The 21790-nt window shown below is 52.8% G+C and overlaps 2 protein-coding genes across 2 annotated transcripts in view; one reads left to right on the top strand and one right to left on the bottom strand.

Annotated features, from left to right (window-relative positions):
- DPT (dermatopontin) overlaps positions 1 to 4743 on the top strand; it is a 33580-nt gene extending 28837 nt beyond the window's left edge. The window contains exons 3-4 of the mRNA XM_047705415.1: positions 1017 to 1124; positions 4452 to 4743. Of these exons, the coding sequence (XP_047561371.1) occupies positions 1017 to 1124; positions 4452 to 4518 (175 nt within the window). The 3' untranslated portion in view covers positions 4519 to 4743. The remainder of the gene's footprint in view (positions 1 to 1016; positions 1125 to 4451) is intronic.
- Positions 988 to 15393, bottom strand: LOC125086244 (collagen alpha-2(I) chain-like). Its single transcript, XM_047705443.1, has 5 exons — positions 15307 to 15393; positions 10186 to 13174; positions 6281 to 8132; positions 5414 to 5564; positions 988 to 4909 (listed from the first exon to the last, which is right to left on the bottom strand). Exons 1-2 carry the CDS (start codon positions 15391 to 15393, stop codon positions 11966 to 11968), a joined length of 1296 nt encoding a protein of 431 aa, XP_047561399.1. The 3' UTR covers positions 988 to 4909; positions 5414 to 5564; positions 6281 to 8132; positions 10186 to 11965.
- Positions 15394 to 21790: the final 6397 nt, after the last annotated feature.

The following is a 21790-nucleotide window of genomic DNA, read 5'->3' as shown; positions in this document are numbered from 1 at the left end:
GTGGGACATCTCTCTATCGTCAACATGTCCGACAACATGCAATGACCTCGCAAACCGAAATCAGCAACTGACACTCAGTAACTGGCTTGGAGATATGGGTAAAGACTGTGGCAGACCCGTGTCACAGGGAAAGGACTATTTTGGTCCCAAAGATTCCCCTTATGAGAATCAGGAGATTCTAGATTTATTCCAGAAAGACCACAGCAGACCTACTCATAGGCCTGGGATTGACTTAATCTTGGGAGGGGAAAGAAAGAAGGGACAGGAGAAGGGAGAAGAAGACACAGAACTGCTGGTAGGATTCAACTTCCACCGTTGACGCATCACGCACATGTGTACTAGTCCCACTGACCAACCTATAAGGCCCTTCCGTTCTTCTATTGACCAGGAAACTAAGATTAAGGGACTCTCCCAAGGGTATTTATTTATTCAGCAAATACTACGTAGCAGGAACTATTTCAGGTGCCACAAAACAATGGTGAACAAGGAAAAGGCAGACTTTGTGGGGATTAAATATTACTTTAATATTTTCATACACTTTAATCATGACTCAAAGTAAAAAAAATACGTAATAAATGATCACACCACACATTATAAATACACGTATACAGTACATTTGAAACGAAGTTTTTACACACGTACATGAGAACTTTCCAGTCTCTACTTTTTCTTTTTCAAAGCTCATTTGGTAATAACCAATGAGACTGATTTCATGATCCACTAATAATCGCAATCCACAGTTTGGAAACCTGATTCCAGCAGACTTGAATGGCGTGGACTAATATTGATATTAATATTTCCTCGAGGCCTGGGGACTCATCTCCGTCTTTAGTGTAGTTTAGCAATGAGAAGAAAGGAGAAGCTGGAGGCCACCAGCCTCCTCCCGCAGCCCGCAGTGGTTTGCGGAGACTCGAACTCCGGCTTGGGCTTCCCGTGAAGTGCAAATGCCGTCTCTTCTTTGTAGTAATGGTGTGTTTTATCTTTTTCCTCTGAACTTTTTCATTCTTCCCGCATAGGCTGACCACGGAATACCCAGGCCACTACGGGGAGGAAATGGACATGATTTCTTACAATTACGACTATTACATGCGAGGCGCAACCACCACGTTCTCAGCAGTGGAAAGGTGAGCGTTCCCAGGGCAAAGACCACGTCAGCAGGGGTCTCCGGGCTTGTGGTTGAGAATAAGCGGAGAGTCGCCTGGGGGTTGGAAGGCCCTGGGCGGGGCGCTGTTCTCACAAACCCACTTCATGGAGAAGCTCAGCTGTGGGGAGGAGGACGGGCTCCAGGCCGTGCGGAGCAGGAGGGCCTCAGCAAGGTTTCTGACGTTCTAAACTCTGCCCGTCGCTCAATCTCAAAGAGCACTTTTTTTGACCCAGTGTTGGGAGGAGAGGGCAAAACTGGTCGAAGGAGGATCCACTGTCAACTGGACCCCGTGGCCGCTGCCGACCCCCACCCAGAGAAGGGAAGGGAAGGGACCCCCCCATACTCGGAAAGGAAAGGATTTACATAACCTGAAGGCGGGCAGAATTCCTCCATCTCCTTCCCTCATAAGCTCCCAGGCCTATCCCAGCCACTCAAACACAAAACAGTAAGACCACGTCTTCTCCCAGCGAATGTAGACGGCACCAGTAAAGGCAGGGCCTTCCCGCCAGGTGAGCACCTGAGCGCAGCACGTGAATCCCTGAAAAGCCACCATAAACCTTTTGCAAACAGCAAAACTTACCTTCGCTCATTAAATAATAGACTTTGATGAATGTGAGCGTGACTCACCTCTCAGGGATATTTATGTTTTTCAATGAAAGGACATCGCACTAAACAAAGTTAGCATGGCCCAGAATTTAAACAACCAAAACAATAGAAGAAAAAAAAACATTAAATAGCTCTGAAAAGGCGCCCGACATGGTGCAGCTCCACAAAGACCTTTATGTTTACCCCAAGGGGCCCCTCATTTCTCACACATTAGTCCCTTTTATTTTACATCCATTTCTAAGTAGCTTACTTAGCTGTTTTCTAGAAGCAGAACACTAGACTGAACAGGGAAGAGCAGACATAAAATGGAACTCTTCAGCAGTGAGAACAGCGAACTGACCGAGCACTCACACAAAAAGTATTTAAGAAAAGGAAAGACTTCAGAACTTGAAACCGTGGGAGCCTGGTGACAGCTAGCAGGTGTGTCACCCCCAAGGGCAGACTGGATGACAGTGCAGGGGGCATCCAGTATTCTTAACGATGTGTCCAAGTCAGTAAGAAAATTAGTTCTGCATTGCCTGGTTAAGAAGGCAAGAAGGAACATAATAAAGGAAATACCATCCAAAATTACGACTCTCTCTCTCTCTCTATATATATATATATAATAAAATTATGACTATATACAGTCATAATTTGGGGCGGTATTTTCTTTATTATATATATATGCATATGCCCATCAAAATATCCAATTCCCATTGGCTTGAAATTTTTCAGTTACGTGGAGTAACCAGGACCTTGGAAAACTGAGATGCTACGTCATGTGTTTGTTGAAAACGAGCAGGCCCGTGCGGTTGTACTGCTGTCATTAACAATCAGTGGCTTAAGGATCCACAGCATGTGTCCCTTCAGCTCTGCTGAAAGATGCTAAGGCCGCTGGCTTGGAGAAACGGCACCAGCGTAGGACCTACTGGGAGGGACTTTTGCGTCTCCTGGTGGGTTCCTCCTGGCACCCAGTCGCTCAACCTGAGCGCTACTGACAGATAAGTTCTCTGTTGCAGGAGACCACCCTGTCATTCTAGATGTTTAGTGGCAGGCTTGGCCCCAGTTGCTGGGTGGCAGTAGCAACCACCCCTCCCCCAGAGTTGTGACAACGAAAACTGTCCTGGGGAGCCAAAGCGCCCCTGCTTGAGAGCCACTGCCCTGGAGAGAAATCAAAGACTGCGTGTGACTGAGTCCCTCGGTCCTCTTAGGGCCGCGTCTAAAACTTGCTCAGCAGCGATCAGCCTCTTACGGGAGTGGCGTGAGCGCCCAAGAGCCTTTTTATCTGCCTGTCCCACGGTAACAAAAGTCATTATAAACAGGCGCGCCACCAGTTTGCTCTCCTCCGTCTGGAAGAGCCAGGTCCTCTGCTGACAAGTGCAGGAATAAATACTAACACGTAGCTGGGCACAAGGCTCTCGGGACTTGTACCAGGAGACCCTCTTCCCAGTCCTTTCACACAAATGCCTCGGAGCAGCAGACTCAGAACTGCAAAGCCTTACGCACGTGCTGGCGGACCGGCACGTCCCATAGCTGCTGGCAAGAGGGTATCTCCCAGAGCTAAGTGTGGTCAGGCCCGCGGTCCAGATCAGAGGCCGGACGGAGACCTTCTCCGTACTGGCTGTCATTTAGGATAGGCCAACCTAGGAAGAAGCCTTGCAGGTTGAAAGGGAGAAGGATAATTCGAAGATTAAATGACCCAGCTGTGCTTTGGAAGGATTTGCATGATCATATATGGAATGACTCTTTATTTTCGCCCTTTGTTGGGACTTTGCAAAGGACGTGACCGCCATGTCCTCTGGTGGGGTTACGGGCAGGTCATCGCGGGGGTGTTATGGTGTAAGAGAAAGGGCAAGGGTTTAGTCCACACACTTGGACCTGGAGTTTTCCCCTCCTTGTCTTACAGAAAGTCACACGTTTCTGTGTCTGCCTCTCCGCCTAAATGATGACTCCCGGGGAGGCTCACATGCGCACACTTGCCCTGGTGCAGCGCTGGGTGTACTGAACCACTCGGAGCGCAGCGGCCGCGGTCCACGTAGCGCCGTGCAGAGTAGGCAGCGAGAAGTTCCCACTCAGTAGGTACACGAAGAACACAGTCTTACCCTCAGCAAAGACATTCCCTGAAACACATCCGCACCACGTTCCCAAAGCTGAGCAATCCCACATCTCTCCCTCCGCGCCTGACCTCTGGACACAGACGCAACGCAGTCTCTGTTCGCGGGAGCAGCGGGCGTTTTCCTGTCCACTCTCTGGGGTTTGCGAGTTTCCCTTCAATCCATGTCCTCACGGTCGTGTTTTCTGCTGCACACGTGTATAGTGTGGACCCTAGAACTTGGTGCGCACACGTGTATGCACCCACGGTACGCAGTAAGAGATTAGATGAGCGAACGGGTGGCCTAGTTAAGATTCTTGACCACAGGACGGAGACAAGTTTGAATAAATGCTTGTATTTCAAGCTGTTAACCTGTGTGTCCTCGAGGTACCCGTGGAGAAAGCGGTGCAGCTGACCCCGAGGGACGGGTCACCGAGTGCCCTGGGCCGGAAGGTGTCAAGGGTTATGCCCCTCACAGAGGAGTGCCTGATGGTTTTCGAGAGGCTTCCTAGAGAACCAAGTGAGATCAGGCGCCCCCTAAGTTCCCAAACCCTCTGAAGGTCATTCAGTGCTTTCCGGGCCGCAGGGACCTTTCTCACTGGCCTCGGCTTTCTGACTCTGACCCCACAGGGACCGCCAGTGGAAGTTCATAATGTGCCGCATGACGGACTATGACTGCGAGTTTGCAAGCGTGTAGGTCCGCTGCTCGCCGAGTGCGGGGGAGGCCAGGGAGCCAGGAGAGCCACGTCCGCCTGCGTCGCCCTCCGCTGGACCCCTGGTGCGTCTTCTGCTCTGTTCTTCCCTGACCTGGTTGGCGGCTGCCACGCCAGCTTCCCGGGCCTTTCTAGCGAGTATCATGCTTACAATAACGAGTATCACACTTACAATAAAATCCACAATTAAAGCGCGTTCTCACTTTCAACGTGTTCCATAGCGACTGTTGTGTGTGACTGACGATGGCTTCCTTGCACGCCGCGTAGACGTGCGCGTCTCACAGCCAGAAAAGAGCCGGGTTCCAGGAGCACCTGCTGGAGCCTCGCTGCTGCCTTTGCCGCCAAATGAGCTGCAGGCCTGGGGCCGAGTAGTGTCTGTAGGAGGTACAGGGTAGTGGAGTGAACGGCAGAAATTGGAGAAGGTGGGTCCGTGTGTTTGAATATAACCCGGGGTCCTCACCAAGCCTTGAACAGACATGTGCCCACCGCCCCCCACCACATCAGCCATGTTTGTCTGGAAGTCCCAAGTGCAGGGCTCTGAGCTCATGGAGGGTGCAGACAGGGAGGTCAAATGCAGGGATACAAGCGTCTGGGCAGAGCTGGACGCCTTAGGGCTGGAAGAGTTCCCTAACTGAAGGAAGGTTCTAGGCACCAGTAATGACAAAGATACAGAAACCTATGCAGATGCAGCTCAAGTCAGACGGGAACAAGGGAGCAGAGAGAATGGGACTCGGGTTAGGAACCTGGGGGCAAGGAAAGAGTAGCTGGGTGGCTTTGGGAACAGAAAAGGGGGGGTGGGTCACGGGCACCTGGAGGTGGTCCCGGGCTCCTGGAGAGAGTCATGGTTCCTGGAGCCCTGAGAGTCATGGGCAAACTCACCTGCATCAGTGCCCATTTTCCAGCTGGGAAAGGCTGCCCTGAGACACCAAGTCCCTTCTCTGCAGAGTTCAGGGGTGTTTTTTGCAGAGGTAACACTACCCTTCCTCCTCCTCTGATGTCTCTGTCCCCAGCCCTTTGTACTGTCTTCATCCTAAAAAGAATAGAAGACGTTAACCTTCACTACGCTGCCAATGTGGAGGGTCAGTTTTTGCTCCCTGACCCCCTCCCTTCCAATGACTCATCTGGAAAATGTGGCTTAGCGTTGTGATTTGTGCCAAGCCCTGTGCCTTACTGCAATGGTGAGGACAGAGTATGGTCAGCAAGTCTAACGACCAAAACAGAAAGTGCCAACGAAGGACCGGACGAGAGGCAGAACCACAGTTTTGAGCGTTGAACCGAACCTGATTTGCCGTCAGCCTCCTCCCACCTGCATGCCACGTGCATTTTTTAAAATTATTATGTTCCGGGACGCCTGGGTGGCTCAGTTGGTTAAGCGGCTGCCTTCGGCTCAGGTCATGATCCCAGTGTCCTGGGATCGAGTCCCACATCGGGCTCCTTGCTCATCAGGGAGCCTGCTTCTCCCTCTGCCTCTGCCTGCCTCTCTGTCTGCCTGTGCTCGCTCTCTCTCCCTCTCTCTCTGACAAATAAATAAATAAAATCTTAAAAAAAAAATTATTATGTTCCATGAGCCGGCGCATGGTGCGTTATTAGTTTTAGATGTAGCGTCCACAGCACTTTTTGATACGGGGCCCCTGTTCCCTTTATCCTCACAGTTTAGCTTTTGTTTTCAAATCCGGGCCGCCCTTCCCTCCTCCTCTCCCCCAGTGGACCCAGGAGAGCAGGGGCTGGGCAAAACCACGGGGTTACCTCCCTCGTCGTGCAGGTGGCCAAGATGGTGGACCCTGGGCCGTGCAGGTGCGTCTCCCTGGCGACATCCTGGGATGGTGAAGGGGAAGGGGAGGCTCTGAGGTCCTCCTTGCCTCCTCTTTGCCCTGTAAGGCCATGTTTCACATTATGGCTTTGCTTTAGTGGCTCCATTTCAGCGCTGGCCGCCTCCCTGGCAATTTTAATTTACAGCAACCTTTACCGTGTTATTGTTCACAAAGCAGCCATTAATATTTCAGCGTTTACCACGCCGGTGCAGGATGGCAGCCAGGAAACAGCCTTCACTGGGCCTGTGGAGCACAGCTGGGAGGCAGCCCTGAGGAGAACAAAGGGCTGGTGAAAGGGGCCACAGGGGGAGGCGGTGCGGGCTGGAGGGCTGCGGCTGGGAGGGGCTGTCCCGGGGCCTGCAAGAGAGCAAAGCCCAAAACACACCCGATAAAGCCATCTGGTAAGTGCCTGCGCCAAGGACAGTGAATAGGTTTTTACCACAAAAAGCTACTCTTTGCACGGAGGCCAAGGACAATGACCATAAAGACGTTATCGCCGTGGTTCAAATCTGAGCGACGTTCGCGTTGTATCGCACGTCATCCGGAAAGAGCCACGCGTCGGCGGGGGGCTAACCCCGCGCTCTCGCTGCTCCGGAGCCTTGGACACGCGCCCCCCCCATTCTGTGAGGACATTTATTCAGGTAACCTTGGTGGTTTCTTGCAATTCTAGAATTCTGTAAACTCTGCTGTTGGCCCCAAACAGTTTGGAAGGACCCTTGCTAAGGCATTTTCTTCCAGACTGGAAGCCCGAGATGAGAGTTGAAAAGTGGAGTCTGACCTCTGACCCTGACAGGGGGTGGCCTCGTCCGATAAGACACATCCCCAGGCCACCGTTTCCTCCTCTGCCCAGTACGGACGGGAACCCCTGTCCCGACAGCTTCCCAAGACGGTGGCCACACAAAGTGGGAAGAAGAGAGACGGGATCCCCCCCTCCCAGGGACTACGGTCCTGGAAGATGGACAATGAAGCCTCGGGTGTGGGAAAGTTTCCTGAGGAAGCGGGGCCTCCGCCTGGCCCCGAGGGAAAGGGGAACAGCCCAGGTAAGTGGAAGAGCACGTGGGGCTTTGTTCGGACCGTCCAGGCACAAGTTCCGCTCCATGACTTACCAGCTTCATGACCTTGGCCCGGTCATCCGCCTTTCCCGATCGACTTTCTTGCCAGCGGGGAGAGTCACGGCCGCGGCCTGCTGCAAGGGCTCCGTGAGGTTTGTGTCTCGCACGGGAGCGCCCGGAAATACCGTAGGAGGAGCGGCGCGATGGCTGTGCGGTCAGAGATAACGTTCCTCGGGCGAGTGGGTGCTAGTAAGGTCAACAGTGGGAACAGTTTCCCAAAGAGATGGAGCGTCCTTTTTGCTCTCATGGATTTCTTCCCTTCAGCTACTCAGTCGATAACGTAGTCAGTGTTTATCACACGCCAGTCACTGTTCCAGGACCTCGGGCGCTCCGGGGGGCCAGAGGGTGAGGGAGCCCAGCAAGCACCGCCGTCCAGTCCGGGCGGAGGAGTCGGGGACAGGCAGCACTTCAGGACAGAGGACAGGGTGGGGGGCGAGAAGGCGCTGTGGCATTTCAGGCAATGGGAACGACGTGGTAGAAGACACAGAAACACGGACGGGCCGGGAAAGCTTCCCGAGGAAACCCTGACGTCAGCAGAGTCCGGCCCAACACGCCGTCATGACGACCTAAGGAGGGACCGGGAGCGCACGGGAGCGCCATCGCGGGTTCCACTGTTTGGGCAAAGGAATGGCCATTTGTGGTGTGTGTCTGGAACTCCGTTTCGGCTGGGGCTTCCTACAAGTCTCGGAGCAGGAATTCACCCCGTGCTCCCTCCTCGCCGCCCCCCTCCCTTCCTCCCACAGTGCCACGGCCTGGGGGGGTCCCTTCTCCACACTGGGGCTTCGTCCCCACGCACCGTCTTTTTGATCAACTGTCTTGACCCAGACGCGAAACTCGACACTTTTTTAGTTCCTTCAGAAGACTGTATTCTTGGGCGCCTGGGTGGCTCAGTGGGTTAAGCCGCTGCCTTCGGCTCAGGTCATGATCTCAGGGTCCTGGGATCGAGTCCCGCATTGGGCTCTCTGCTCAGCAGGGGGCCTGCTTCCCTCTCTCTCTCTCTCTCTGCCTGCCTCTCCATCTACTTGTGATCTGTCAAATAAATAAATAAAATCTTTAAAAAAAAAAAAGAAGACTGTATTCTTACAGAGGCATTAGTGAACACAAAACTCAAAAAGGTAAACCTAGACATTCCCTTCTTGCATGGTTTTTTCCTGCTTGCGTGCGAACCCTCGCTATGCGGCTCTTCCTCTCTCCAGCTCGTCTCCCTCTAGCCCCGGCCTGCTCGGCTCTCCTCACCCTCCCAACCCCTCTCCCCCTGTCAGCAAGGGAAAATGTGGCTTGGTGCAGCCCACACCCAAACACCCAAACAGCGGGGCCAACGCAACCAAGGTCACACAGTCAACAGCATCCACGCTCCCTTCGAAGCCTCAGGTCAACTTCAGGTAGCCCACTTCTGCCGAGTTCTGTTACGTTAAAACCTTGTGCTGAGATGTGACGGCCGAACCCGGCGGCCGTGGGGCCCACGGGCAGCGTGGAAGGGAAAAGTCAGTGAGTCGGTGCGTAAGGGAAGCCTTCACACAGCGCTCAGCCCAAGTGGGTGTGTGAGGCGGGCGCTGGTGTGGTGGAGAGCAGAGCTGCCTTCCAAGCGGGCGTGTGAGCCTTTGCTTACTGAACTGCTGGGTTTCTTTTTATCAGTTCACCCCTTTTTGCAAAGCAAGGATAAGAAACACGCCGACTTCCAGAGTCATTTTTAATGACTGATAACACAGTCACACAGAGCTCAGATTTCACGGAACTTACGACTTCGGCACAGAATGGAGATTCTGCCAAAGAGTGGGAGGTTTGTCCCATCTCGTTGTTTAAGGAGACTATGTCCACGGTCTCCTTAAAACTGAAAACCAGTCAGAACTCCTCACGGGCTTCAACCCCAAGTGTCAGAGCCCGCTGTGCCTTGGGAGCGCCGGGAGCCGCCCGCTCTGTGACCCTCCTTCTCTCCTGACGCGGCCGCAGGAGCCGCTATCGATGCGAGTGTGCGTCTGCGTCAGTGAAACTCACAGACCCGAAATACTGAAAAATGCAGATTATTACGTTGTCTGCACTGTGACATCCCTCTGCGTTTCTTCGTTCTCTCCTTTTCTTTCTCAACTTTAAAAACAGTTGCCACTGACTGTGTTCATAATCAAAAAAGAAAAGTAATTTTAATCTTATCAAACAAAAACAGTCACCACAGCCCAACAGTTCAGCCCTAGGACCTCGTTCCGGCCAAAAGGTGAGCATATGGTGGCTTCACGGAAAGAGATCACGAAACCAGCCCCTTTCATCTAACCAGCTGCCTGGTGGCTTATAATTTAATATGCAGAAGTACCTGCTCTTTCCATAGCTGCTCACCACCCCCAGGGACAAGGGAACAGATGTTCGGTCTGTCAGGTGGCCAATGAGAAACTGTCATTTAAACGTCCTCCACTCACTGAAGTCCTTGGCATCCTTCAGGGCCAAGCAGACACTCGGCTTCCTCAGAAAACTTCCTCCACCTTCTGACACCTGCCCAGGGTCCTTTCCTTGCTCCCTCGATACCGTCCGTCATCCTTCTCTCTCCTGTCTCTCTTGTTCTCCGGCAGGTTTCCAATGCCAAGTGAGGGGTCTTACATACAGCGGACATCCAAGACATGAATTTTAAAACTAATCTGCATTTCTGACTGTCAGTTTATGAGCAAGACCTCTCCTGATGAGGGTTGATGCCATCTCCCACTTTCTTTTTCCAGCAGCATTAGGTGACCATTAATCTTACCCTTTAAAGTGCTCCTCACTAATCATGAGTGAGTTGGAAAACACATCAATCTGTCCCCGTTGTCACCGACACATTCAGAAAGTGTATGTCACCATCCTAGGGCCCGTGAATGTCAATTTTGCTGTTGTTCTGACCCCTGAACCACACGGAAACCAGCATGTGAGAGGTCGGCACCCGGCTGGGTGTTCGGTGAGCCTGGCGTAGGGCCTTGCTCACACCCCTGAGGTGACCGGGGTGCATCGGTTCAGGTCAGTTAAATAGGAGTGGCCCTGTATGAACTCAGACGCTGTTCGTAAACCCAATGACAGCGTATGAGCTCCAGGGAGGTGGAGTCGTGATTTCTGCCTGATGTCCCTCCCACACAACGGGTAGTCAACGAAGAGACAGAAGCAGACATGCCCCTAGACGAGCCCCGACAGACTGGGACCGCACGCATGTGGACCACGGGACCCCTGCTGCCACCTGTTACTCCCACTAAGAGTTTACTTGTGGAATCACACCCGAGCAGTAAAACTGGTTTCTCAGAGTCAGAAGGTTTCCTGTTCCCGTGGCTGCCCGGCAGGCGATCACAGCCCACGCCGCGGTCCGGCATCTTCCCAGTCTGGGGCCTGTGGATGTCCGCTGGTCGGAGTCTCCAGGGCCTCTTGTGTTTGCAGACTCAGGGGTGAGCTCGTCGGCCCTACCCCCGGGAAAGACGCTCTTGGAAACTGAACTCACTCTGAGTCACATCTGCTTGTCCCCTACAGAGACCGTACAGTGCCATGCGGATAGCCTCTGCCCACCGGCCTCCAGGACAAAGGATCTGACCACCTCCCGTGGTGACAACAGCGCAGCTTCATCTGGAGAAGGACTCACTCGGCCCCACGGGAATTCAGAGCGAAGCAGCTCTTACTCAGTGCGCGCAGGTCAGCCTGCAAAGCAGCCGGTCAGCTGTGGGGAGGACCAGGAAGGATGGATCAGGTGAACGTGTAGCTTATTGGCGCCGAGGCCCAGGACCCAGCTCTTCCCGGAGTGGGGCTGCTCCTTGTTCTAAAGTCAAAAGCTCCGCCTCTGTGGTCTGCTTATGTGAGGCTGTCGCTGGGACGAGCTGTCACCTGTGCTATCTGCTGTTCGTGGCCTAGAGCGAAAGCAGCCGGAGCGCACGGCGCGCCCCTTACTCTGGGATATTCGTGTTCCCGATGGGGCGACAAGAACTAAAACCTGGGAAGGTTCCTAAGTAAAATAAGGCAGCTTGTGCTCAAGCGCGCATGGAGAGACCCAGGAAACCCGAGCTCCCGAGACAGGAGGGTCTCCCCGGGCGGACAGAACAGGAGGCTGTGGGGCAGGAGCGAGAAGGCCGGGCTTCAGGCCAGCAGTGAGCCAAGCTCGCAGTGAGGGTGTCCCCCGGGGCTCCGGGGGGTCTTGGGGACTGTGCGCCCCGTCTTCCATCTTCCCGACGGGGAGCGAGAGCCCACCGAGGTCCGTGGTGCGCTCACGGCTGCCCCGGGCGCTGGGGCGGGGCGGTCTGGACTCCCAGGCTCTTGGTGGCGAGTCTCCAAGTCGGGGCGCCGCACCGGGCAGCCGAGGTGGAGGGAGCATCGGGCCCTGCGCTGGGCGCCCAAGCAGCTCCGGGTCTACAGCCGGGTCTACAGCCTACGCGGGCGCGTTACGGACACTAGAGGCGGCCTCAGGGGCTTCTGAAGTAGGAGGAACCGGCCCAAGCTCACCCGTCGGGGAAGTGGGTTTTGGACCCAAGTCTGGCTGTCCTCAAGCCCGGCTTCCCCGCTCCGGCGGCCGGCGGTCAGGGTCGCACGGAGGGCGAGGAGGGACGGCGCGGACACCCCCGGGCCGCATCCCCGCCGACCCGCGCCGCACAACAGGGCGAAGCGATCGCGCCGGCGGCTCCCACGCGGCCCTGCGGGAAGAGCTCGGACGCGGGGCGCCGAGGCCCCCGCAGCAGCCCCGAGCTCGGAGCGTCACCAGGCTGCCGCCCTACCTCTGCCCGTCGCGCCGGGCGACCCGTCCCCGCGAGGTCAGGCACCGACCGCGGCTCCCGCGGCTCCGGAAACGCTCGCCGCCGCCTCCGGGACGTGTCCACGCGACACACCCTCGACTCCGGAAAACCCGTGTAGCCCCGGTGAGCAGGACCGCCCCGACCTCGGCCGCGTGGCGGCTCCGCTGGGCCCCGTAGCGACCCCGGGTGGGCTGAGCTCTGGGAAGCCTCCGGCCGGGCGGGTGTGCGGGTCAAGGCGTCCCCGTCCGCCCGCTCAGACCCCGGGGCGCCCCGTCCGCCCGCAGGACGCGCCGCGCTCGCCTCCAGCCTCCGCCCGTGTTTCCCGCGGTGCGCCCGGCGCCGCGGCCCCGACCCTGGCGACCGCCACCCGCTCCGTGGGCGACATCCGGAGTCCCCGGAGCGGGCGCGGCCCCGAAGGGAGGGGAGCGGCTCGCTGCAGGCCCCGCCGGGGAGACCCACCGGCCGGAAGCGGAGCCGGAGCCGGTGTCCAGAAACGGCCGATGCCGAGGCCCTTCCGCGGGAATCCCGTCTCCGCGGCCCCCGGGAGCTGCGCAGGTGAGCGCGGCCTCGGCCCCGCTGGCCCCGGAGGGCGGAGGAGCCGCGCTGGGCCCGGCGCTGCCCCCGCAGCCTTCGAGCGCCGGAGACGGAACAACTGGGGCTTCTCCGCGGGCTCCGCGCCCGGCCGTGCTCAGCCCTGCACTGCCCGTCGTCTGAGCGCTCACAGCAGACCTGTGCGGTGGCGGTCGCCGTCCTCAGTTTGGTGGCGGTCGCCGTCCTCAGTTTGCAGACGGACACACCGGGACTCGGTGAATTCTGTTCTCGGGGCTCCACGCCGCACACATCAAAGCTGAGTCCCGCACAGACGCGGCTCTGCCGCTGTCCCAACCAGCAGGGCCACCAGGTCCCCTGCCCCGTAGCTCGTGTACTGTTGGCGGCCACTGCGTGTTTGTGCAGCGAACAAATGACTCCCTTGGTCGGTGACTCAAGGCTGATGCTCTGACGGCCACCGTCACTCACCGTCACTCACCGTCACTGCGGTTCCCTCCCACACTCTTTATTCTCCCCCAGTCAGGCCTCCTGCGGTGGTCCTCCTCAGTCCCCAAACATCCCTACCATCGAGGCTCCTAGAACTTCTGTCCCGTGCCCAGGGTCACCCTAATCTCATCACCCCCCTTCCCCGTTGGCACAGACGCCCTCACCGCCTGGTTTCGCGCGGACCTTGGTTTGCCCGCGGCCCTCTCTGGCGGGATGTGTGCTCACCGGGGCTCTGACTGCTGTGGGCTCCTCAGTTTCATTCTTTCCTCCTAAGCAATCCTTGAATTCCACCTCTTTCGCTTATTCTCCAGCCACCACCTTTTTTCAGACGCTTATCACTGCTCTGCATCTCCTCAGCTGTCCTCTTTTCTTCAGGAGCTCCATGCATCTTTCTGAGCATAAATGCAATGTTGCAGTCTCTCCTTAAAGTCCTTCTGTAACCCACAATGATACGGTCAAGCAGTCTTGGACAAGCAGGAGAGAATATGCAATGGGAAAAAGACAATCTCTTTAACAAATGGTGTTGGGAAAACTGGAAAGCAATGTGCAAAGGAAGGAAAACGGACCACTTTCTTTCACTGTGCACAAAAATAAATAAAATAAAATAAATGGATTAAAAATATAAATGTAGACAGGAAACCATAAAAATCCTACAAAAGAATACAGGCGATAACTTCGCCCATAACAACCTCTTTCTAGATGTCTTCTGAAGCAATGGAAACAAAAGCAAAAATAAACTATCAGGACTTCATCAAAACAAAAAGCTTTTGCACATTGAAGGAAACAGTCAACAAAACTAAAAGACGACCTACAGAATGGGAGGAGGTATTTGCAAATATATATCCAGTAAAGGGTTAGTATCTAAAATATATAAAGAATTTCTATAACTCAACAATCAAAAAAAATCCAATTAAAAAAATGGGTCAGAGACATGAATAGACATTTTCCCAAAGAAAACACCCAGACAGCCCACAGACATAAAAAAGATGCTCAACGTCACTCACCATCAGAGAAATGCCAAGTCAGAGAAATCACAACTACAGTGAAGTATCACCTCACAGCTGCAGAACAGCTAACGTCAGTAACACAGCAAGCAACACATCACATATGTGATATCACACACACGTACATGTGCACATGCGTGTAACAGAACACTATTGTTATCACGCACACATGTACATGTGCGCATGCGTGTGTGTAACAGAACGCTGCTGAGCCACAGAAAAGAATGGGATCTTGCCAGCTGCGAGGACACATGGGGTTAGAGTGCATTATGCTAAGCCAAACAAGTCAGTCAAAAAAATATATAATTTCACTGATCTGTGGCATTTAAGAAGCAAAACAAATGAGCAAATGGGAGAAAAGAAAGAGAGAAGCAAACCAACAAACAGACTCTGCTATAGAGCAGACTGACGGCCACCAGAGGGGAGGTGAGCCTTCGGGCTCCGTAAGGCCGGGACTGCGGAGGCGTCAGGAGCTCGGGGTGTGGCACGAAGCGCTGAGTCACTGCACCGCACACCTGAGCCTCAATCACACTGTCAGCTACTGGGATTCGATAAAAACTGAAAATAATCCTTTCCTAATTCCTGAACACACTGAAGCAACACTTCGTTTCCCCGGTGACGTGGCACCCTCCACACACTGCCCAGGGGCCTAGGCACCAGCCATGCAGAATTGGTCCCATTTGCCCCACGAAACACGTCGGTGACACTGAGGTGGCCCCGCATCTGCACCCCCTTCCTGCGTGGACGTTGCGCTGCCGTCCCCAAGGCCCCGCTGATGCTGCACCAACGCTGAGTGGCGCCACCGCACAGGGCGCATCCCACTCGTGCATTTTCCTGCTGCCACCATGACCAAATGTCCCCTCTGTCCCTTTTACCCGGTGACCAGCATCAGTACCCGTGCGTTCCCCACCGACTGTTCAAAGACGGAAGGACAGCCCTGCTGCCCCGCGCAGCGACTGCAGTGGCACCGCCATCTCTTTCCCAAACCACCACCCAGCTTTGGGCCTGGGCTCCTCCTCCGCCTTCCTCATCCCCTTCGAGCCCAGGCTCCCAGCAGGAGCCGCAATGGTCCTTCCTCTGGCCTCGCACCCTGCGTTCCCCCGGGTGCTGATGGAAGGTCCTTCCCTCAGCACCCATGCCCTGCGTGCCGGTGTCCTCGGCCTGTCCCCGCCGCATTTCCCTGCCTTCCTTGGTGCCCCGGGCAGCATCCGGAAGCCGCGCGGGGACACCGCGTGCGGCCTCTGCCACAGTGCCTCACGGGGGCCATTTAAATGCGGTTCCCAGCACCAGACAGTGAATCCCTCCGGGACGGGAGCTGTGCGGGTTTCTCCCCGGCTCGGCGGAGGCTGGCGCGGGGCTGGCCGGGGGCCGGGGCTCAGGACACCTCAGCGGGCAGACCAGCCGTGAAGGAAAGCGACCTCGTGACATTTGGCCTTATAACTCTGCCCCCTCTGTGTCTTCCTCGGAACACCGGTCAGCCTTCTACCTGATTCTGTGTCTCCTGAGCTGCAATTCTCATCATCTGAATAAGTGCCTGACAGCTTTAATTTCCAGGCGATTTTTTCTGCGTCAACAGCATAACCATGGGAGATAACCATACAGCTCCTCACAGACCCGCGTGATGGATGTTACCGCCCCTCTTTTGCAAATGAGCAAGTGGGCCCCCAAGACTGTGACTTGCCCAAGTACATAGCTACGAGACAAGACTAAAACTTGAATTCACATCTTCTGTCCCCCAAGTCCAAGCTCTTCCCAGTATGGTGCAGGAGGCAAATGTCCAATGTTGCCAAAAAGTATCATTAGTACTTCCAAATTCCTTCCAGCATGAGAGTTTATGAATGAAACCTGTTAGCGTAGATTTTGGTACATATGTCAGACTAAGAAATCTACAATGTATCTTCTCCTCCAAAAAGTACACAATTCTCTCTAGACGGGATTTGCAGACACCATCAATGCTGCCTTAATCCAGCCGTTACAGTTGAATTGTTCCATCGAGCAGCCCATCAGGGCAATGAACAAACAATACATCTGATTTATTTGACCAAGTGACTTAAGCACTATGGTTAAAATGCCTAAGAGTGAAACAAAGCCACAGTCTTGGCCAAAATAAGTACTACCGCGTTCCTCCAGGGTTATGTAAGATGCCGGATGCCTGTTTACAGACCTCACCGTACCTTCATTAAGCTGCATTTTCTGTGTTAGAGAGTCCATTAAAATATATTTTGGCCATGTGGAAATGTTCATATTAGTCCCTTCTGGCTTCCTTCCTATCTCAACACTCTTCCACAATACCCTATTTTGATTTTTAACGTTAAATTGCTGATGGATTATTGCTATGATGTGAGCATTACATACTTATTAAATGTTCACAGAATTCTCCACTTTTCTATGACACTCGAGGTATGTGTTATTTCTTTCTTCAAAGTATGTCTTAAACTATGAATCTGAATCACTAAAAAGAGAATCTTTGGGAACTTCTAATTTTCCTTTTTTTTTTTTTCTCCTTGACTGGAAGACAACATTCACTGTTTGAGGCAAATTTTTAGCTTTCATCCAACTCTTATATGCAAATCTATGTCCCCATGGTAAATCCCTAGAAAGCCAGGGACTGTGGCTTGCTTCTTCAAAGTGCCAACATTAGCGGCAATAGTTCTGAAATATCACAACAAGAGAAAGCTCCTGAGTGCCACCGGGGCTGTTAGCCTCTTGGGCCTCAACGACTCTGTGGAATCCACCAGCTGCTTCTACCTTACTGTGACTTCCAAGCCTGGGCCCCCGGTGCAACTAGATTCCAGGACAAACATCCTCTCTGAAGGACATTGTCCCTTAAAATGCAAACAATCTGCCCATAACCAGGACCACAACTCTCAGGTATATTTAGTGCAGATAAGAAAAGCAGGAAAGGAATTTCTTCACAGTGAGAGTTCCTGCTTCAAAGACAACGGATGAGGGGCACCTGGGTGGCTCAGTGGGTTAAAGCCTCTGCCTTTGGCTCGGGTCATGGTCTCGGGGTCCTGGGATTGAGCCCCGAGTCGGGCTCTCTGCTCGGTGGGGAGCCTGCTTCCTCCTCTCTCTCTCTCTGCCTGCCTCTCTGCCTACTTGTGATCTCTGTCAAATAAATAGATAAAATCTTTAAAAAAAAAAAAAAGACAACAGATGACACCCTTACAGAGGAAGTTTGGTAGGAAATCTGTCATCCAGCTGGGAAGGCAGCAGTGCAGCACCACAGGGAGAGCATGGGATCGGGAGTCAGGACACTTGGTTCCCATTCTGCCACTAGAATGTTCAGTCTGCACAACTTTGAGCAAGTGACTCAATTCTCATGAGTCAGTCCTTCTCTGTAAAATGAAGACAGCCACCATAATTCCTCCCTTCCTTACTGAGGTGTTGTGAAGATCAACTTAGTCACGGTAAAACACATCATAAATACCATATGCTGATTCAATTAGCATTAATTCCGCATGCATACCTGTCCTTTGGGATTGCATGAGTAAGTCCTTTTAGGATTCCCCACGTGCCCTCAGCTTTGAAGCAGGGAAGAGTGGTGAAGCAGGTGTTCACGGAGCGCCAAGTGTAGGTCCCATACTCTGACAGGAGCTATAAGGGGTAACAATAAAGACAAAATGTATATGGTGACCCTAACCTTAAGGACTTCATAATCTAGTCATGGAGAAGATATGGATATAAAAGAAATAAATACTGAAAAAATCAAGATGACCTAGATTTAAAGCCACTTAGGTGAGACCTAAGATGATTCATACATCACAGGGGTGAAGGGTGGGTGGTGCCGAGGCAAGGCTTTGTGGGAAAGCGTCCCCGGGCTGGGTGAAGATGTGGGCATCCGGAGAAACCGAACTCGGGGAAAGCTCCTCCCTTAATTGAGCTGTTCTTAAATTGATTGGTGTTCAAAGAAACTGAGGCATAGTAAAATTTTTATGAGTTTGAGCAAAAATTGATTTGAACTGACCAATATCTGATCTCCAAGGACCTCTAAGGAACTGGACAAAAGGAAAGACTTTTACAGAGACAGGGGAATGGGAACAGGGAAATGATGCTAGGGAAGAAAGAAAAAATTGGGTTGGTCATAACTAAGTTACTCTCCTTCAGGGGATGGCAGGGATCCCTCGGGCAGATTACCTAACCACTTCCGATCGGGTGACTCCTGATGGACCAGATTACAATTCCATGTCTGGGAGAGCTGAAACTGTAATCAAGTTGCATTTCAGCTTGTAATATGGGGCTCAGCATGCCCAGTTCCGTTTTGGACCCGTTGTCTTATTTTTACTAGAAAAGAAAGACAAAGTAATAGGAGGGACACCAAATGATGGGATCCAAAATCCAGATCCTAGCACAAGGGTTGCTCTCTTCTTGGACAGAGGTGGACATGTTGGCAAACGTATAAGCCAACGTGGTCAGTGATGCTTCCTGCAGGGCAGGATAGAAAACTCTAGGAGACTGTGGACTCTGAAAAACACTCTGAAGGGTTTGAAGGGGCGGGGGGTGGGAGGTTGGGGGAACCGGGTGGTGGGTATTAGAGAGGGCACGGATTGCATGGAGCACTGGGTGTGGTACAAAAACAATGAATACTGTTATGCTGAAAAGAAATTAAAAAAATGATTTAAAAAAAGAGCATTAAACAAATAAAATTTATTATCTCCAAAAAAAAAAAAAAAAAGAAAACTCTAGGTGTTTTGGCTGATGAGCTTAGTTGAGGAGGGGCCTTTGACGAGGAACCACAGTGAAACACCGTGCGTGCAGTTCAGGAGAGAACGTCTTACTGGACCACATATCATGCTGGCAAGTATCCAACTCTTTAAAAATGATGAACATTTTTGAGTCTGTAACGTGCAAAATAAGTACACTCTCAAAGATAAAATCTTTACTTTGGTAGAACGCCCCATGCACTGACTTTTTATGTCTCCAGTTTCCAGATATAAAATTAACGCACGAGAGCAGTGGATTCACTTGCCCATGTAAGTGGCGAGCTACGATTCCAAGAGGCAGGCATTCAATTGGTTTTTTCTTTTTTTTCTTTTCGTGAGCTACTTGTTCATTCAAATGCTGATGGCTTGCAACACTTTTATGGCAGAAATGGCTAAAATTGGAGATCCATTCTGTAATTCTGTTTTCTCTATGAACTGGAATGTAATCTCCATCGTTCTCTTTTAGCAACAGAACACGTGAGAGCTAAACGTGTTCATGGTGGGACATGCAACGTCCACTGTAGGATCTTGGTTTGAAAACCACTGTAAAGCAAGTCAGAAACTCTGAGAAAGGCAAGAACAAGGATCCTTGTCTGGCACCAAGAACATTCCTGGCGGCCAATTAATGGACTTTCCCTAGCAGTCTTGCAACGCTCAGGGCTGGGACCCCAGGGAGCACCAAGAAAACGGCTGTTGGACTCCTTGGGAGGCTCCGTCAGCATTAAAGACAGTTGGATAAAATATGGTTTTAACAATTGTGACATTGTTTTTAAATGTCGCCTTGATTTCCAGCTGGCAGCTCTGAACATCTCTGCCTCTGCTTTCATCACAAACTGCAAATCTTCCACTGTCAAAGGTGAACCACTGGGCACCCGACTGTAGCAATTCCTGTCCCTGAAGGATGTGTGCGGGCTGCGAGCCTGAGCTGCCCACAGGATGGGGACGGGCGGGCCACAGCTCGGAGGCTCATGAGAACATCTTCTCTTTCCGATTGACCCAGACTCTGTTTCTCTTCCCTGGAGGTCCTGTTCTGTTCCGGAAATGTGCTCGTAGGTCACGGTGCAACTCAGCGTGGCTGATATATTACTCAGGAAATAGATGTGCTTTTCTGTTTTTGTTTTGGTTGCTTAGTTTTGCTTTTGGAGAAATGTTGAGGGTTTTGTAGAAACTTGCTGATTTTGCTAGGAAACATCTTAAAAATGAGCCACATCGAAAAGTGGGGAAATCTGGACAGTAGGTCTTTAAGGCAATGTCTACTTCCCCCAAGACCAGACCAGAGGAGACATTAAATTTTCAAAATCCTGGGGCGCCTGGGTGGCTCAGTGGGTTAAGCCGCTGCCTTCGGCTCAGGTCATGATCCCAGGTCCTGGGTTCGAGCCCCACATCGGGCTTTCTGCTCAGCAGGGAGCCTGCTTCCTCCTCTCTCTCTGCCTGCCTCTCTGCTTACTTGTGATCTCTGTCAAATAAATAAATAAAATCTTTAAAAAAAAAATTTTTTTTCAAAATCCTGAAATAGGATTTACTACAATCCCAAGAAGTCCCCCATTCAGGCTCTTTGTTTGCTGTTCGCTTGTTTCCTTCTGTGCTATCAGCCTCTCAGTCACAGGCCGCTGTGGGAAAATGGACCCAGTGGGCAAAATGTAGCCCCTCACTCAGCTGAATTAAAAGGTTCTGGGGCTCCCAATGCCTGCTCAGACTGTGCACCTGCAGAAAGGAAGGGGGCAGAGCAGTGAAGGCTGAGTCATCACCGCAAGTAAAAAATAAGCAAAAAATGAGGAAAAAGATTAGAAATGACAGAGAATGCACACAGCAGTAGCGTAAACCAACCACGTCTCCAATACAACAGCCCACCAGGGGGTCCCCCACGACACTCCGTTCTGACTCCAGGAGGGGAAGGAGACGATTTGGAAATCATCATGAGGAAGTAGGGGGGTCCATTTCTGGAGATTAGTTGTGAGGACCCCTGTTGTAGGCAGGCCCCAGAGAAATAATAAATTCCATAAAAGATGCAGGGGAGGGAAGAACAGAGATGATTCCTAGAGACCCGGCCAGAACTTCTTACGTTCAGTGACACCTCTGAGGGAGAAAGCTGGTGCTTCAGACACTTCCTGTTCCTTGCCGGCCTCGGCTGGAGGATTTCGGAGGCCGCTCTGGCTCGGAAGCACAGGCGCCTTCCTTTGCATATACCCAAGTGTGTGGAAGGGAGCAGTGATCGTATCACCCGTGGCCCCTGCCCACGTCTCCATGGCTTCAAATTACCTACGATGATAATAACCCTCTTTGTCCGGACTGTGCAATCACCTCGATTCTCCATTTCCATGGTGCAGGTCACGGGCACCCTTGACCTTCGCCCCCAGAATAAACGGCCCGAAGTGTGCTGAGAGGGAACAACCGAGTGGAGAGAGAAGTGGATTCCCTGGGAAAGTGAGCAGACACCGTTGTGGCAAATTTGGAAGAGGAGCCTCAGCTGTGCTTTCCACTGGACAAGAGCATTGGCCCTTTCGGCGCATAGGGACCTCGTGTAGCACAGGACGGCCAACCGTCTCGGCTTGCCAGATTACCCCGTTCCAGCGCCGAACGCCTCTCCTCTCTCCGGGGGATGCAGAAAGGCCCAGCGGCCACGGATATGGAAAATTAGGGGAAAAGTACAAAACCCATTCAATAGCCCAAAACATCGGGCTGAAACTACACCATTTCTGATGTCAAATGACAGCCACGCAGGTCACCCACCTTCTGGGATGGCTGCTGGTGTTTATCTCCCCATGATGCCGCCTTAGTCTGGGCCACTGTCACAGCCGCTGTCACAGAATGCCACACGCCGAGTAGCGTACAAACAACAGAAAGTGGTTTCTCACACATCCTACGCTAGA

This window comes from Lutra lutra, chromosome 15 (genome assembly GCF_902655055.1).
Source record: "Lutra lutra chromosome 15, mLutLut1.2, whole genome shotgun sequence".
NCBI lineage: Eukaryota > Metazoa > Chordata > Mammalia > Carnivora > Mustelidae > Lutra > Lutra lutra.
The sequence above is the reverse complement of the archived record's forward strand: the minus strand, read 5'-3'. Positions and strand labels throughout refer to the sequence as shown.